The sequence below is a fragment of the Euphorbia lathyris genome, chromosome 8, assembly GCF_963576675.1.
Source record: "Euphorbia lathyris chromosome 8, ddEupLath1.1, whole genome shotgun sequence".
Classification (NCBI taxonomy): Eukaryota; Viridiplantae; Streptophyta; class Magnoliopsida; order Malpighiales; family Euphorbiaceae; genus Euphorbia; species Euphorbia lathyris.
This window is the reverse complement of record NC_088917.1, coordinates 3,540,735-3,559,985: the sequence shown is the minus strand read 5'-3', so window position 1 is coordinate 3,559,985 and position 19,251 is coordinate 3,540,735. Positions and strand designations below refer to the sequence as shown.

Sequence of the window (19,251 nt, the reverse complement as noted above, 5' to 3'; positions counted from 1 at the left end):
TTTTGGAGGGAATATGGCTATTAAGGTGGATATGAGGAACACTTTAGATATAGTCCTAAGGGTATTTTTTCTGTTTGAGAGGTGTAGGACAGGATGACCCGCTCTCCCACCTTCTTTTAACCCGATCTCCAAACAAGGAAATGCCCATAAAATGTATCCTTTTAAAGTTTGAGGGGCTAAATGATGTGTTAGGCCTATTTCTTAATAATGTATACATGATATGCAACTTTGAAGGTGGACTCGGGAATTATCTGTGACCCTTACCGTGGATCCCACTCTCTTTTAGTCGAATTCTTTCATTTAGGATTTAGCGCCTGTTTGGTTCAGCTGTTAGTTAATAGTTGTTGCGGTTGCTGTTAGCTGTTTGCAGTTGCAGTAAGCTGTTAGCTGTTTACAGTTGCAGTAAGTTGTTAGCTGTTTAATTACTAGTGTTTGGTAAAATTATATTGAACCGCTGCTGTTCGGATTTAAAATGTCTAAAATGGACATGTTTTAAATTAACCAACGATGAAATTATAAAAAGAAAAATGTGAAAAAATACCTATAATATTTACAACTAGGAATAATTTACTCTTAACGTATAAAATGGTGCAATTTTACCCATAACGCTAGCAGCTAAGAGCAATTTTATCCCTAACATTGACAAGTTGGGTCGATTTCAAATATTATTAGAAAATATCGATATTGTATTTCTTATTATAAACCAATTGCACATATTAGTAGTTTTAAAAAAGAGATTTCATATTTTTTTGTGATTTAATAATAAAATTAAAAATTAATATTTATAAATTCGGGGAAATATTTGAATTTTTTTTTGTCCAACTCGTACAAAAGACAATATTTTTTTTTATTTTCTTAAAAAAAATCATGTCTAATCATATGTTTGTGACCTGTTACTAACGATGATAAAATGGTATGTGAAGTGTAGTTGACAATATTCATAACCAAGAAGGTAGTTTGATAAATTATTTCTCAAATTGACCAAATTTGTCAATGTTAGAGGTAAAATTGATTTTGGCTGCCAACAATAGAAGTATAATTGCATAATTTAAGACGTTAAAGGTAAAATTGCTCCTAGCTTTAAATGTTAGGGGTATTTTTACACCTTATCCTATTATAAAATAAAAAATGTGTTACACAAATTAATAAAAAAATCTATATAAAAAAAAATATTGAACGTAACAAAACATTGTTCTTCCAGTAATTATTTTGTAGAAATATAAATAATATTAAAGAATAAACATATTTTGTGGAAATAAAAAGGACAATTTTGTCAATAACAAATAACTACAAACAGATGTTTATGAAAAACTCCAAATATGAGCTTTTCGTGAAACGCTCCAAAACGCTGCAGATTTCAGAAAAAATGCTAAACGCTGCGGTTATATAAACCTAACCAAACGCTATTTTTCCTGCGGTTTGGAGTGAACGCTAAACGCTGCTTCGAAAAGCTAAAACAAACACCCTCTTAAAGTATGATTTAATGATTTTCAGGTCTTTTACATAATTTTCTTTATTTATTTCCTTTTCTATTTTGTTTTGGAGTAGGGTTTGTCGTTTGTTATTTAAACAACCAATTCATTCAGCCATAATGTTTGATTTTTCAATGATGTCATATGGTTGTCACATCATTCCGTAAATCAATTAATATATAGGTTTATTAAGGGCATGTTTGGTTAGGTTTATATAACTGCAGCGTTTCGCATTTTCTCTGGATTCTGCAACATGAAAAGCGAAAAACAAGGTTTTACTTTTTATTTAAATTATTTTTATTAATTTGTATAATATATTTTTTATTTTAGAATTTGTTATTTTTAGAACATCATTTGTTGTCACACCAAACATGCCCTTAATAAACATATATATTAATTGATTTATGGAAGGACCTAATACACCCATATATGAAAGATCAATGGCTGAAGTGTCTAAATGAAAGATCGACGGCTTAATGCACCAAATGGTGAAAGATCAGGGCCTCAATGTGTCTAAATAAAAGATCAAGGGCTTAATGCACCAAACAATGAAAGATCAGGGACCTCAGGATGCTTTTTCCCTTTAATCTATTTGAAATAGCCCGAATTATTTTTGAAATAAAAATAAAACCTTAATAGTAAATAAAGTTCATTAAAACATAGCTACAAAATGAAAATAGAAACTGATACCGAAAAGCTACTGATTTTGGTTTTTGTGCAATATAAAGTTCAATGATTTATTGACCTAATAAATTTGAAACATTAATTTTGGTTTGAATGTAACAAGGTCAATTCTATAGGATACAAATTGACTTAATATGAATTCCAGTTACAAATACATATTTTCAAACAATAGTCAGATTCGAAACTTGGCAAAATAGCTTGTATATTTGAAAGCTTGTAAGAATCTGCAGCAGCATGTCAATATTCCGTTCATATGAAGTTTGTAGCATATTTTCTAAATCATTTTCTACCAGCTTTCAAATTGAAATAATTTTTGGCTTCTATTTAAGAAGCTGAATATAAATAATGGTTTTTTGTTTTGATAAAAAATATAAATAATGGTTTAATAAAGACTGGCACAATAAACCGATTAGGGTCCTGAAAATTTTAGATGTCTCCTTAGTACTCTTAACGTACTTAAAGTTATCCATTGACTTACTAAACTTACTTAAAGTGGCCTGTTAGTTCTTGAATTTATTTGAAGTGAGATGTTGGCTCCTCAATTTGTTTAAAGTTACTTGTTGGTCCTTTGAACTTTCTTAAAGTGACTATTACGTGCTTCAATTTTCATAAAGTGATACATGATTGAACTTGTTCAAATATCCTCTTACGACCCCGCGTAACAACAAGTAGTAATCATGTGACATTAAATAAGTTCAATGGGTTAGTGAGACATCTCCAAAATTTAGGAGGACAGTTAGTCTTTTTGCGCCGAATTCAGGCTTGATGTATTCAACCTTTTACTAATTAACCAAAGTTGCAGTGAATTTTTATGGGTAAATTTCAAATAAAACCCCTATGGTTTCACTAATTTTCAGATATAAGACTGTGGTTTACTTTTTGTTAAAATGAGGATTGAGGTTTCGCACTTTTAATAAAACAAGGAAATTTTGAATTAATTCTATTAAAACCATCTTTAACAATCCTTATTATGACAAAAAGCAAACCACAGTTCCTTTATCTGAAAATTAGTGAAACCACATGGGTTTTATTTGAAATTTACCCAATTTTTATTTGGTTTATTTATTTTTATTTTAATATTTCAATAGGGAGGTCTTTTGGCATAGTTGGGCTTTCTCTGGCACAAAGGATAGTGAAGATGATGCAATTTGGCGATAATGATTTTCTGTAAGATGATGCTAAATTAGAACTTTTCTAAAAACATTGAGTAAATTTTGATACCTGATCCTAGATTTTGCATTTGGCACACACAGCTGGAAGTAGTTGATGCATAAACTTGTTACATTTTGTTAAAATTAAGTGTAATGAGGTTGATAGGGACATTTTATCACTATCTTGTACCATGTTTAGAGTCATTTGGATTGATTTAAGTCATTTTTCATTATATTTCTAGTTTAAGTACTTGTTTGAAATTGTTTAGTGAAAAGAAAAATAGTTGTGGAACACTGATAATAATTTTATAAATTTTGTTTTATAATTCCTATAATGATAATATATACTATAGTTTTGCTTTGTAAAATACTCTCTATAAATTGCGGATATTACAATAAATGTTTTAGACATTTTGTTCAAAAAACTTGTGATTTACTTTTATATATAGTATATTTAGTTTCTATCTTAACAAAATCTTTATAATTTGGTTAGTAATACATTAAATATTTTAGACATAATTAATATTTGGAAGGTTTGAAGTGGCATTTAAATATCAATCAAATCATTTTTTCTATTTTTTTTATAACATAGGGCTAAATTTGATCTTACTTCAAAAACTTAAGGTTAAATTTGCACCATTTAATACGTTAACGTTAAATCTACCATTTTCTTAAATGGTAAGGACTAAATTTAGTTTTATCTGTTAAGAAAATAGACTCATGCTTTTTATTAAATTATTGTTAAAATATTATTTTAAGGATTTTTATAAAAAGAATTTGAAAAATTTAACTTCAGTCACAAATTTATTAATTGGAATGTTCAAAGTTTATATTAAAAATTTGCAACTTCCTGCATTTTACATAATATACTACTTTACCTTTTTTTTTTTAACTCGATGAAGAATTTAAGTAATAGTCACTTAGCTACATAAATATAGTTGAATTGATTTCTTTTCTTTACCATCCTTTTGAAAATCAAGTCACTGTTATTCATATTGTTTGATCGGTAGCTTGTTTGGCCAATAACTATATACATTCATATTTATTTTGGAAATGTGTTTTTTTATTAAAGTTCATGAATAACAATGTTGATTTAAAATGTCAACTGAAAAAAATACAAGCACTAATTAATATCAATATTTTGAAATATACACTGAATAATAACAAATTATTGACATATTTTTTGATATTTTAGCAGTAATGGTAAGAAGATCATATAAAATAGAATATATATAGTAATTAAGTAACAAAAGGATTTTGTTTTTTTTCTAGCAACAAAAGGATTTAGTTTCCTCTTCTAAATAACTATAGTAGTATAAAAAGAAGGCATCATAAGAGAAATTGATATGAATAGAGACATTTAAGTGTAACTAATACTAAAAAATGAAGGTGTTTGAAATTTTTATTCTGATATCAATTATGATGGTTTTGAGTCCAAAGGTTGTGATGGGTGAAATAGTTCCTACTTCTGTGTGCTGCAACGCTGATGGACCAAGTTGCTCAGTTGATTCAGATTGCACAAGCTATTGTTCTGAATGCACAAAAGGTGGATTTTGTAAGCATGTCAAAAAGCCTTACTGCCATTGCTATTGTTGATCAATTCATCAATCATCTATGTAATCTTGCATTAGCTACGTGTTTCATCTCTTGTTATTACCCTATGAAATAAATATATTCCTGCTTCTTATGATGTTTTTTTTTTGTTTGTTTTTTATTCCGGGTTTTTGGCTTATTTTATCTTGTGAATTTGTTTTATTTTATTTCTTTAATAATATTAGGGTTCGGTTGTTTTAAATGTTTTGAGCGTGTTAACCTAATTAAAATATTTCTTTAATAATATTAGGGTTCCATTGTTTTAAAGGTTTTAAGCGTGTTAACTTTAATTTTATACTCTCAACTTTCACTAAAAAAACATGATATCTATAATATATGTACATTTTCATTAGATATGTTATTTCTAATCTTAAATTTATTTTCATATTATAGATAAAAAAAACATGACTGATAACAACCCAATATATATTTTGGATTAGATTTCGGTGCACTTGGCCGGATCCTATATAAGAGAGAGACTCCATGACCAAGATACATTTCTACAATACATCATTTTTTATTGGAATAACGGAGTCCTATTCTAATTAGGAGCCTAGCGGCCAACTTGGAATACTCATATTTTGTATACAAATAAAATGAGGAAAAATAAAACGACTCAAAGGCATCTCAAATTATGTACGTAGACCTGCTGTTGTCATAAACAGCAGCGCAGAGCTGCTACCTTTAATATGTGGATTTCAAGACACATTATATTGTAGTATTATCTTTACTCAAATAATAATAAAGTTGATGAGATTCTCAAAGATCCCTATGGCCAGTTTTTTTGTGGCAGAAGTAATTGAATGTTGGATTCCTTTTTGTCAAACTTTAATAAATTTTGATACTGAATTTTTTTGGTATTATTTAATTATGCAAAAACAAACATTATGAAGAATAAAAACAAGACCCATTGTATTGTAATATATGGATTAAAATAAACAAACACGATTTAATATGTGGATTTCAAGATTCATTGTATTGTAACATTATCTTCACTTACATAATAAAGTTGATGAGATTCTTAAAAATGTCTATCTCCAGTTTTCTTCTGGCAAAAATAATTAAATGCTAGATTCCTTTTTAGCAAACTTTAATAAATTTTGATACGGATTTTTTTTGGTATTATTTAATTAAGGCAATACAAACATTATGAAGAATAAGAATAAGACCCATTGTATTGTAATATGTGGATTAAAACAAACAAAAATGATTTAATATGTGGATTTCAAGACTCATTGTATTGTAACATAGTCACTCACATAATAAAGTTGATGAGATTCTCAAAGATGTCTATGTCTGTATTCTTGTGGCAGAAATAATTGAATAATGGATCCTTTTTTTTAAGTTTAATAGATTTTGATACAAGATTTTTTGGTATTATATAATTAAGGCAAAAAAAACATTTTGAAGAATAAGAATAAGACACATTGTATTGTAACATGTGTATTAAAACAAACAAACATGATTTAATATGTTGATTTCAAGACTTGCAACTCCACCACCAAGAACGCATCCATCTGGATTTTGTAATGCGACGCTCATTCCACCTGATCTGCTGGTTGTTCATCCACTTTCTGTGGGCATAAATAAACAGGATAACCAGAGAATCTCAAATCAATCCTGTACAAATTTCGAATGAAAGATATTGGATTTTCATCAATAGTAGTTAAAATAGTAACAAATCTGGGAATTAAAAGTCAACTATTAAAACTGAGATTAAGAATGGAAGAAGAAAAAAGATTATTATTTATGGTAAATGAGTACATGTTTATATAGAGTCTGAACCTTACACTATTACTATTATACCCTCAATCTTTCATACATATTCCAACAGTCCCTCCTCAAGTTGAAATGCTTTAAATTTCAACTTGAATTCAATCATCTACCATTAGTACTTGTACTATCAGAAACTGCATAACTATACAACTACATCCTGTGTAGAGTAGAAGTCATTTGAGCACCTGTCAAAGGTTTAGTTAGCAAATTTGCTAACTGTTGCGAAGAGCATACATAAGGAGTCTTAATGAATCCTGATTCCATGTGCTATCTAACGATGTGACAGTCTATTTCCACATGTTTCATTTGCTCATGGAATACAGGATTAGCTGCAATGTGTATTGCTGCTTGATTATCACAAAACAAAGGTATTGACAGTTGTGGTTGATATTGAAATTACTGCATTAAGTATGATAACCACTTTATCTCACAAGATGTGGCTGACATGGCACTATATTCTGCTTCTGCAGAGCTTTTACTCACTGTACCCTGCTTCTTGGATTTCCATGAGATACAATTTGTCCCTATCAAAACACAATAGCCGGTCACAGATCTTCTAGTGATCCTGCATTTCCCCCAATCCGAGCCACAGTAAGCTTCCATGTGTGTCAAATCCCCATTTGAACTGTAAAACAATCCAGTTTAAATAGATCCCTTCAAGTACCGTACTACATGCATTGCAGCATCCATGTGCAAAGTAGAAGGATCATTCATATATTGTGACAACTGTTGCGTGGCATACGCTATGTCAGGTCTGGTAAACCCCAGATATAGTAATCTCCCAATAAGTCTTCGAAACTTTTCTGGTTCAAGACATGAAACTGATAAATCTTCTTCTAATTTGATGCCACTTTGAAATAGACTGCTCACACTATGTGCATCACTCAACCCTACATCCTTGATTAAATCTTTGATGTACTTTGATTGTGAAATCATGAGACCTCTTTCTGATCTGGCCAGTTCAATTCCTAGGAAAAACTTGGCTTCTCCCATATCTTTGATGGTACATGACTCATTCAAAGCCGTCTTAGTTTCTTCTATTAACTTCATAGAAGTTCCAGTAGTTAACACATCATCTACATATACTATGAGTGCAATGAAATTACCATCTTTTGTGTGCTTAGTGAACAAGCAGTAATCATGGATAGATTTTACATACCCCAATTGAGTAAGTTTTTCTATAAAAGCCTTATTCCATTGCCTGCCAGCCTGCTTCAATCCATATAAGGATTTTTCTAATTTGCACACCATGCCTTGATTTGCATACCCTTCCGAGCATCCATGTAAAGTTCTTCTTCAATGACACCATGCAAATAAGCATTGTTTATGTCAATTTGTTGTATTGGCCACTTGTTGGAAGTTGCTACTATAAGAAATACTCTCACAGTTGTCACCTTTGTAACTAGTGAAAAGCTATCATGGTAATCAATACCATACTTCTGATTGTACCCTCTTGCTACAAGTCTTGCTTTGTACCTTGAAACTGTTCCATCAGTTGCATATTTCACCTTAAATATCCACCTAGATGTAATAGTTTCTTTCCCTTCTGGAAGAACAACTAATTTCCATGTTTTGTTCCTCTCTAGAGCATCTATCTCCTCTGCCATAGCTTGCTCCCATTTAGGATTCCCTTTTGCTTCATTATAGTTCTTAGGCTCATGTTCTTTATGTATCTCTGCTAAGTAAGCAGAATGATCCGAGCTTAGTAATAATGAGCTTTTTCCATCATGTGAGACATTGTTAACCACAAAATCCTTCATCCACACAGGTTGAGAATGCCTCCTTGATGGTCTTTGATTCTGGGAAACAGGCAATGTTACTTGTAGTGGAGATGTATCTGTTGTTATGTTCTCTGGAACAACGAGTGTTGTATATCCTCCATCAATTATGTCTCATGTGCATGTGTCTCAATTAAATCATCTAGTTCTAATCTGATTAATGGATTGGAATCCAATGATGTGTGTTCAACTGTCTTTACATGTGTATCCTGCAAAAATAAAGCATTAGATGCATATGGAAAAGAACTCTTATCAAATTTTACATCTCTGGATATGCAAAACTGATTTGTAGCAGGATTATACATTTTCCACCCTTTTTGTCCTGTGGAGTATCCCAAATATACACAGAACCTTGATCTATCATCGAATTTTCCTTTGTGTGGATTAACATTCAATACATATCCCCTGCATCCAAAGACCTTCAGATCATCATATTTGAAATCTTTTCCATATAGAATTTGATGTGGACTTTTCCAGTTTAGCACTTTGGTGGGAGAGATATTCAACAAAGTAGTAGCATGTAACATTGCCTCTCCCCAAAACTTGATAGGCAGAGAACCTTCCTTTAGTAATGCCCTGGCTACACATGTCAAGCTTCTTGTCTCCTCTCCACGGCCCCATTTTGCTGAGGGGTGTAAACACATGATTTCTGGTGTAAAATACCATGTTTATGCAGTATAGATTGAGTTGCTTGGCTGGTGAATTCTGTGCCATTATCTGTCCTTATACTTTTCACATTCCTTTGAAACTGTGTCAAGAAATTTTCAATTAGACCACTCACTTGATCCTTGTGTTTGAATAGAATTGTCCATACCGTCCTACTGTAATCATCAATAATGGTCAACATGTATCTGTCACCACTCAATGAGCATTGTTTATAAGGTCCCCAACAATCAAGATGAAGCAAATCAAAGGATTTTATTGACTTAATATTGCTGTTACAAAAAGGAGTTCTGACTTGCTTTGCCTTTATGCAAACATCACATTGACTAAAATCTTTAGGACCTACAAATGAAAAAACATGAGATAATTTCTCCGCTGACATGTGACCAAATCTCTTATGCCAGAGATTGATGTCTTGTGAATCCTCTTTTACAGATAAAACTGTATCATTATTTTGATTATTCAAACTAGGAAATGAAAATATTACATCCTTGTCAAAAGATGTTCCATTCAAATAGTACGAGCCATTGGTCAATCTTCCCACTGCAATTACTTTCTCACATTTCTGGTTCTGCAAAACACAGTATTTAGGCCAAAATTGTACTGTAATTTGCTGATGACTCATTAACCTGCTAACTGACAGCAAATTTTGCCTAAAACTGAAACCATTATAAAACTGCACTTCTCCACTATGATTCACTATATGCACCTCACCGGTTGGTAAAAATATCCTTCTAGGGTGTTCTAATTTGGCAACTTTCTTGATAATTGTTAAATTTGATGTCATATGTGTTGTAGCTCCTGAATCTATAATCCAGTCTACATTTGTTTTATGTTTTTCAGTATGAGAAGTACCTGCACAAGCACCAGTAAATTCAGCAAATGCAGAAAACTCATGGTTTGAGCCTTTGCCCTTCAATGCTCTCTTAACCTCTTTCTGCATTATCTCCAACTTTTGAAGCACATCTTGCATAGATTCCTTCCTGTATGAATCATTATCATTGAGATCATTGTTAGATAAAGGAGACTCTAATTCAGCAGATTGTTCTTGAGTCATGTTGGCATGATGTTTGGCTGGACCGGTCACTCTCTTCCCTTTGAACCAGTCCAGATAACCTTTGATTCTAAAACAATCTGCACGTTCATGCCCTTCATTTCTACAATATGAGCAAAACTTATCTGACTTGCTCTTTGCATTATTGCCTCCTCCTTTATTTCCTCCAGTATAACCACTGCCTCCAGTATTGCCGTTTTGATTGCCATTACCAAATCATGACTTTCTACCACCAGTACTCATATTCACAAATTCAGCGACACTAGTATTTACACTTCCACCTCTCTGTTTCTCAATTCTAGTAAGCATTGAAAAATCCTTATTTACTGAAGGTAATGGTTCCATAATCAAGATCTGCTCTCTTACATGATCAAAAGTCTTGACAAAAATTGCATTAACTGCTCATCCTCAATCTGAGTTTGAGCAAGTTTTCTGAACTCTCCACAAGTACAGTTGTCAACTGGTTTCAAAATAGCATACTCATCCCACAATCTTTTCATCTTATTAAAGAAATCAACTATAGACATACCTCCCTGAGTGAGACTGTAGATTTCCTTGCGCAATTGAAAAATGAGAGGGCCATTACTCTCTCCATACCTTTGCTCAATCTCATTCCACAATCCTCTAGCAGTTTTTGCATGAATGAAAACAGTAGCCAAATCTTTTGTGAGTGCATTCAAAATCCAGGAGAAAACTAGGTCATCTGTCTCTTGCCACTTAAAATGAGCATCAGAGTTCTTCATCTTTTAAGATAAAATTGGACTTGCTTTTTGCGCTAATTGCTAACAACATTGCTAGTTTCCACAAATTGTAGTTTCTTCCATCCAGTATGATGTTAACGATCGCCAATCCAGGATTGTCATTGCCCTGGCCATTCCCTGTGCCAGTATTTGGATTCATTTTCGATTCTAAAGAATTGATTTCTCTTTCACAATCTGGAACTGAAATTGTTTCACGATCTGGATCTGGAATTGTTTCACGATCTTGATTGGATGAATCTGAATCGCTTGTTTCTTCGTTATCTTCTTCTTCGAATCTTAAATTAACAACTTCAACGTACAATCTGTACTGTTGTTTCTTCCTTCTCATTCTCCGGTAGTTTTTCCAGAGAACTCAATTTGCGATCATCGGAAGTATTTTGGATCTTCCGTAATGCTCTGATACCATATTAAAACTGAGATTAAGAATGAAAGAAGAAAAAAGATTATTATTTATGGTAAATGAGTACAGGTTTATATAGAGTCTGAACCTTACACTATTACTATTATACCCTCAATCTTTTATACATATTCCAACATCAACTATTAACAAATATGAACATTAACAAACAATGATAAAGATGTACATAAAGCCAACAAATCCAACATGAACATAAATTTAAAAAACCCTTCCAAGTGTAAAGCTACCATGTTAGAACTAATAATTATAAAAATATCCTTTACATAAATATAAAAATATTTTTTACATAAAGTAAACTCATAAAGTGTTAAAACAAATAAAACAAAGAACAAACAATTATCTAAAATCACAAAAATCTTCCATTGATACATTAAACTATAGCTCCATAAGATCACAAATAAATTCCAAATCAAAAAATTATGGATTGATAAAACACAACTCTTTTGAATCATATTATATTGTCTATATGTACATAATATATTGCGGGTTCAGTATGAGGATCAATAATCACGTTTAACATGTACAACACTAATGATATGATGAGTAAAATTAGCACCATCTCAGCAAGCAACGCACTCACCAACAGTGACTAATTTCAACAACATGAATGACCAATAATGAAGAGCCTCCCCTGAAACTGAGAAATTTACTAATATGATAAAGTAAACATGAAGTCAACTACAATAGGACTATTTCAATTTAGAGAGTGCAAGATGATCAAGGTTTCAGTTTTCACAACTTCAAATATTCTCACGCATAAATGCATGATACAAACACAATATTTTCAGCTACAATTGATAAACATGTGATACTAAATTAGTTTGAATAAGAAAAGTAGCTCACATTTGCATAGATTAATTCATCATGGATCCTTCAATCTTGGCTGAAACACAGATTGACATCCACAATATTAAAAATATCTCATTAACCTCTTGAACTTGTTTAATATGACATGATTAAGCCAATATTGCTACACAGTAGCTTGAGAGGGGCTTTGGGAATGCTGAAGCACATACAACTTAAGACCAAATCCAGGAGGTCAATAGATCACTTTATTGAAATTTAGCAGCCCAATAGACTACTTTAAGTAAGTTTAAGGGCCAACCGATTGTAAATGAAGTAATCATCAATACTATAATCAAACATCAAATTTTATAACTAAACTGCCATTCATAGCAATGTCACTATATATGAGTTATGAAGACAACTAGCCTTCTTCTACTGATATGTTTAAGAAGCCTTCTGGGAAGAGCACATAGAGCATAGTATTGCTTATTTATGAATGGCAACTAGCCTTCTATTGTTATGTTTATGAAACCTTTTCGAAGATCCGAGGTTTGTTAACAATCCAGGTGATACTTTTCATACATGTAAAATTTGAGTCTAATACATAGTCTCCAATTTTTTTAAAGTAATATATACATTATTTCATTTCCTTAATGTAAATTCTATTTCTTTGCTTTTAAAGGGTGCCACTTTATCATTGTCTCTAGATTCAAAATTTTCTCGGTGTTTACTTCCCAATAATTAATAAAATTGCATATCTTTCTAAGAACATATCTCATGATCTTGAGCTTTGTTCTAGGGAAATGGAAATTTAAATTGAAACGATGAGTTGACTTTCACTTTTCTTTTATTTATTTTTTTATTTAATATTATGGCCATTAGTCTTGGCCTATATAGGTGAAATACTCTAAAAATGGTGAAACAATGAGTTGGCCATTAGTCTTCCTTAAAATCATTTGTTGCTGAAACCTTCCATTTGATAATTCTCTTTCTTCTCTCCATCTCCCATCACCATATTGAGACTCCTCTTTATCTCTTCAGCCGCAATGATCCCATCTTCAGTAGGAATAACTCTAACACCAGTTTTCCAACAATCTGCAAGCAGCTTAGCATTTGTTAACTGATCAGTCCATTGCGGAAATGCACTACAAGAAAAACAAGTAATTGTGAGAAGAAAATAATGATAATAAGAAAATTCTCGTTAAAAAGTAAATATAATGAAAATAAATAATATCATTAAGTATTAATAATCAATAATTTTATTTTTCAGATATTTTTTTATAAATATCCTCATTAAATAAGAAAATTTAATTAGAATATAAAATATTTTCACTAAAACATATAATTAATAGTTATAATAACAATAAATAATATCATAAATATTCTTCAAAAGTTTAGAGCCCAATTTTTTTACAAAAAAAAATATTTGACTAACGCGCGCCATAGGTTCCCCCCAATTTTTTTACTAAAATAATTTAGAAACCCGCCGTCCATTCCCCTAAATTTTCACAAAACCTAAAAATTCTAAAATTGTACTTCATCCCCAATTGCTCTTCCCGTTCTAGGTTATCTTCCCTTTCTTCTTAAACCCAATCGACCTCTTCATCGACTTTTCAAAGTGTCACAGAAATTCATCTTCTGAGGTGTTGAGTGATCCTGACAAACGTGAGATTTATGATCAATACAGAGAAGATGCACTTAAAGAACGAATGGGCGGAGGGAGCGGCGACGATAACCCATTTGATATTTTTGAATCCTTCTTTGGTGGGAGTCTTCTTGGGGGTAAGGAAATCGATTATTTCATCTTCTGTTTTTACCAGTGATGTTTTGTGGTGCATAAATAACGACAAATTAGCGTTTAATGCTCTGTAGATGGAAGTAGCAGAGGAAGAAGGCAGAGAAGGGGAGAGGATGCGGTTCATCCATTAAAGGTCTCAATGGAGGATCTGTACCTTGGCACAGCCAAAAAGCTTTCCCTATCTCGAAATGTCATTTGCTCAAAGTGCACTCGGTGAGTTATTACAGCCATCTCATCTCTTATGTTCTTTATTTCGTTGTGATGGTTGTTGGCAAGAGGTTTCTTTTTATAATGCACCAATGCTTAAAGGGGTCGAATTCTGGAGCTTCAATGAAGTTTTCTGGGTGACATGGTACATGGATGAAGGTCTCCATATGGCAGCTTGGCCCATCAATGAGTCAGCAAATGCAACATTCCTACAATGAGTGCAAGGGAACTGGCGAGCCGATTAACTAGAAAGATAGATGCACACAGTGCAGGGGAGAGAAGTTGTTCTAGAGAAGAACGTGCTGAAAGTAATAATGAAGCTGTATGTTATAAATTACTTTTAAATCTGAATGTTTTAGTACCAGTATGTGGATTAATGGATTTTTATTTGGTATGTTGAAACTGATACGAATACAAGAGATATAGTTTTTGTCCTCCAGCAAAAGGATCATCCGAAATTCAAGAGAAATGGAGATGACATTGTTGTAGAGCATAATCTGTCTCTAACAGAAGCTCTTTGTGGCTTCCACTCTGTATTTACACACTTGAATGGAAGACAGCTTCTTATCACATCAAACCCTGGAGAACTTGTGAAGCCTGGTAGTTGAACTATTAGCAGAAGAAGAATGGTAATTTGAATTGGTGAATGTGTAATGATTAATTATTGTAATTAGCATGTGTTAATAGAAATGATAGAGTGTGGTGCTGATTATTGTAATTTGAATAGTTGTGGGTAGCTTACCCTGATAAAATAATTTTTTAATTTTTGAATACAATCATATATATTGTCTTCTTGAAGCACTTAATGGTACTTATCCAAGTAGCAAGCCTTCTTATGTCGAATTGAATCACTTAGGATTGAATTTGAGTGCACGTCAATATATAGCTTGTTGAATTATCTTAATCCTTTTGAGTGATGTCTCTCTAGAAGGAAGTGATCTTCATACTATATTTGTACTGTTATTCATTTTCCTTTATTTCTGCATTCACAGATGTGTTAATACCCAAGAAGAATGAGAAATTTTGTCTCCTTTTACGACACCAAAGGTCGATTTCATCTGCACTTCATTAGGGATGATGAGGCAAAGGTTTGTCTGCTTCTTTTGCCCATGGGGTTTTAGTTTATTGAAATCTTGTGCAATTTGCATGTTTTATCTTTAGATTTCAAATTTTATTTTGGCACTAATACATGTTGAATTGTGGAATAAGATGTGTTGAATGTACAATTTGTTTAAAATATTTCATACCTAAGTTATATATGTTTCCATAAAATTGCTGCAATTATATGCCAACTTGAATGAAACAAATCTCAAGTTATAGATGTCTTCTCTACTAGTCACTTTTTGCCTGCCTTTCTTTCATGCCCTTTTCCCTTTCTTACACCCTTTCTTGTTTGCATTCTTGTCCTGTAGTAACCCCCTTTCTTCCTTACCGAATTGAGAAGTTACGGAGCTATGGTATAGTTCAGGTCTAAGATGTTAAAGAGCTAGACTACTGCTCTGGTTCTGTTCTATTCTAAGCCATATACTACCCCTCTGTCTGGTGGAATAAGTTGATAAGCTATGGGTTCTTCTGATAAGTTAGCTAGGAAAGGTGAGTTGGTTTGCTTTCCCCCTTTCTTGTCCTTCCGTAAACCTTTTCTTTGTGCCAATAGCCAGCCTGCAGCCTATAAACCTTATCTTTGGCCGAAATTGCCTACTCTCTACTCGCTTTGGTCTTCATGCTCCTCACCCGAGCAGCACTTGTCCTCAGCTCGCCCTTCAGGACTTTTATACTAGTGGGAGGATGAAATGGTGTAGCCTTTACAGATAGAGAAATGGCCCATCCCTATAGCTTGAGAAGTTCAGAACAAACCTCTTCCCTTTAACCGACAAACCTCCTCTCTTTACTTGGTTGAAGAATTACATATGTAATATAATGGGCACTCTGACAGTGAAGAAGGTCCAATAGCAGCTTTTACGCTCGGGACAAATTGATAGTTCAGTTCTTAGCTTTTAGGCTACTGTAAAAAATTGATCTGCCTTGGAAGTTTAGGCTTCTTCCCTTACCTCATAAGAGAGAATATTTACCTTCCCTTGAGCTATAGTTCTATACCTACATTCAACCTCGGTATCGGCAAACAAGACATCCTTCTCTGTCGAATGAATCTTCAAATCATCATCTTCAATCACGACTCTGATCACGTGTTCCAGTTGACTTTATCTAAGGTGACAGGAGCAGGAGAACACTTCACAAAATGCGGTTTGACAGCGAGCGAGATCTGATCTTTGAAATTCAATCAGAACAACACTGAGTGGGTAAGAAATAGGATTCTTGTCTGAGTTCGCGTGGATCACAAAATCGATCTATGATTTCAAGTCCACTTGTTGTTTTCGAGAAAAACCGAATCCATTGGGTATTCTATTAATAAATGTTGCTTTTCTTTAACCCAGCAACCTTAAGCTTCTTCTTTTACTTTGGTTGCCATGTTTAATTGCAATAAGGTTATGTGATTAATGAAAACTAATCCTTTGGATGATAGCTTCAATCATGTAATCTATATGTTCTTTTTCCAGTCCTAACCTTATACCCGAAACTCAATGGGCTGCAATTGACATGCCTGAATCCTGCATAAGTGCTTATGGTGTTTCATACAGGATTTTTTTCTCTGATTACATACAATTCTTGTATATTTGCACTTGATTGGGATATACTGGAAGTGGTTCGGTTGTTTCAAATATAAGGTCCTCAAGAATGTTCATTTGAAGTTTTGGTAATTTCTTCTGCACTATTTGGAAATAATAGAGTGTCTTCTATTACTGAAACCTGGATTACAATCATAAGTTTAAGTCCTGTAACTGGGGCTTCTATTTTGTTTCAACTTATTTATTTTTTATAGTTTTCAGTTTTGTTGTCAATCTTTGCCTCATCTTTTGGTAATTATTTGCTAGTTCTTTATTAATTTTACCTTGCTATAAGACAGAATATAGGATAAAATGACTTGTTTAGAGAAAGGTTTGATGTTGCAGACTTGCAGTAGAATGAGATGTTTGATGTTGCAGACTTGCAGTTAAATGGAGGGGCTTGAAAACCATTAACACTAAACTACCAATGAAGAAGATGAGAATGAACAAAATAGCTAGAAGATGAGAATGAACAAAATAGATAGAGCAGTAATCCTGCAGAGAAAGGAATATGAGTGTTTTGGCAACCAAGTGTCCCCCATTGTGTAATTATAGACAGTAAAATTAGCAGCTTGGGAAACATTCATGAGGTTATAACGAGTACTTAATAAGCAAACCCCACTTTTGATTTTATTTTTGTATTTAGAGCATTGTATTATATTAATAGTAGGATATGATAAATAAATGTTAATCACGTGTCATTGTTGGGCATATATGAGCTGGCAAAGCATGTGTCTATTTTGTCTTGGTATTGTCATATTTTCAATGGTCTCTCTATCTATTTCATTGTTCTGATCATAACCATTGTCCTTCTAATCTTGTGGCCTAAAACTTTGCTCTGTTTTCATAATATTTTTTTTGGGCTTGTTTCAGGTGGGGGAGTGCTCTTGTTTGGAGGACTTTCGTCACAACATCAGATGTTGCTATAGTTTTGAGAGCTTTCATAGAATATTCCTCTACTGGTAAGTGTGGACTGTTTGGGGAATATTGCTCTCCTTATCGGTTGGAACTATCCTTGTAAGCAACTTCTTGATTTTTAGTGCATGAAGGAAAATGATTCAATATTATATGTTTAATTTTGGAGAAGCATGGGCTATATGTTTAATTTTGGAGAAGCATGGGCTAGTTTGTGATTACTAATTATGTAGGTTTATCTTTCTTTTTGTGGGTTTTCTGCTATGATTAAAAATATACTCACCATCTATATTTTTAGGGCAGCAAATATGTAGTGTGATAGCAAACTAATAATATTAAACTATTGATTAAAATGGAAATAAGATTATGATCAATATTTCTCATGGTATTCACTCATCAACCGTGTACAACTTTTGCGTCACTGTCGATGATGCTACCATGGGTATCTCACATATGATAAGGTAATTATGGGTCCTGTAAAGCTCTCTGGCTAAAGTTCTACAAGTCGAGTCAGTATTCGTCTTGCTTACTTCCTTTGAAGTGTTATTGTTTGTTTGTGGGCTGTGGATAGTGGCAATTTCGTTTTTTGTCTCAAAACCATGTTATCTCGTATATATGTTCCATATGGTTATATATAAGATATAAATGCTATAAAAATGATTTTCGTGTCAATCGTGTCATGTCAGTAATCATGTATTCGTGTCTGCGTAAATCATGTATTCGTGTTAGAAATTGCCACACCTACAGGTTACATTTTTTCCCCGTCTTACTCATGTCATTGCATTTCAGAGCTGAAGAGCATTTACCAAATACTCTAAGGCAAGCACTGATACACAAGACCTGGTCACTCATAAAACATAGGATCCATATTAAGATTCAGAGGCATATAGGGGAGATTGAGGAGATGGTAATGGACACTGGATTTACGATAAGGTACACATGTGAACAATGGTTTAAAGATATATTAGGAAATGAAATAATCATCTATTATGAAATAATCATATGATCTTTTAATTAGAACACAATTTCTATTTTTTTGGTACTGCTAATCAGGTATATTAATTACAGGGCTTGCATTGTGTAGGTTGTTGTTTGTCCTACAGCGGTTGGAATGTTTCGCTATGCCATGTTTGTTCGAGTCAGGCATCTGGCTAGAGCTTTTATATAGGATGTTGATGCTGATTGCTTACCAATATGTAAAATCCAAGCTATTGTGTTGTTGATGTAATGCATTTGCTCTTTCTTCTTAGTGAATTGAAATGGAACTTTGTTTTATAATCTATTGTTGAATTGTATTATTATAATTAATAAGCAGAATATTATTATATAATGTAAATATTTTTTTTATCATGATAAAATCTTTAATGAGGGGTTTTTGAATCATTATAAAAGATTTAATGAGAATATTTTTAATTATTATATAAAAAATTAATGAGAATATTTCTAATTATTATAAATAATTTAATGAGAAGAGTTTCTATTATTATAAAAAATTCTAATGAGACCAATTAATCTCATTATATATTGTGATA

At 32.5% G+C, this 19,251-nt stretch overlaps 1 protein-coding gene across 9 annotated transcripts; it reads left to right on the top strand.

Annotated features, from left to right (window-relative positions):
- Positions 1 to 13,659: 13,659 nt before the first annotated feature.
- Positions 13,660 to 19,028, top strand: LOC136202149 (uncharacterized). 9 transcript variants are annotated; one of them, XR_010674327.1, is made up of 8 exons: positions 13,660 to 13,918; positions 14,009 to 14,147; positions 14,244 to 14,463; positions 14,582 to 14,741; positions 15,134 to 15,229; positions 17,678 to 17,766; positions 18,509 to 18,652; positions 18,804 to 19,028. XR_010674327.1 is itself a non-coding variant. In XM_065992649.1 (8 exons), exons 5-8 carry the CDS (start codon positions 15,216 to 15,218, stop codon positions 18,940 to 18,942), a joined length of 441 nt encoding a protein of 146 aa, XP_065848721.1. In that variant the 5' UTR covers positions 13,660 to 13,918; positions 14,009 to 14,147; positions 14,244 to 14,449; positions 14,560 to 14,770; positions 15,134 to 15,215; the 3' UTR covers positions 18,943 to 19,028. The 9 variants fall into 9 exon arrangements, 7 of the variants coding, with proteins under 7 accessions (XP_065848721.1, XP_065848723.1, XP_065848720.1 ...); XR_010674328.1 differs by having other exon boundaries at positions 18,788 to 19,028; XM_065992649.1 differs by having other exon boundaries at positions 14,244 to 14,449; positions 14,560 to 14,770; positions 17,678 to 17,821.
- The last annotated feature ends 223 nt before the right edge of the window (positions 19,029 to 19,251 follow it).

Excerpts from the sequence above, each read along its gene's own strand:
- LOC136202149 (XM_065992649.1), top strand. Across the intron at positions 17,822-18,508 it reads TATCGGTTGGAACTATCCTT|AGCTGAAGAGCATTTACCAA; the intron begins GTAAGCAACTTC and ends ATTGCATTTCAG. Across the intron at positions 18,653-18,803 it reads GACACTGGATTTACGATAAG|GTTGTTGTTTGTCCTACAGC; the intron begins GTACACATGTGA and ends TGCATTGTGTAG.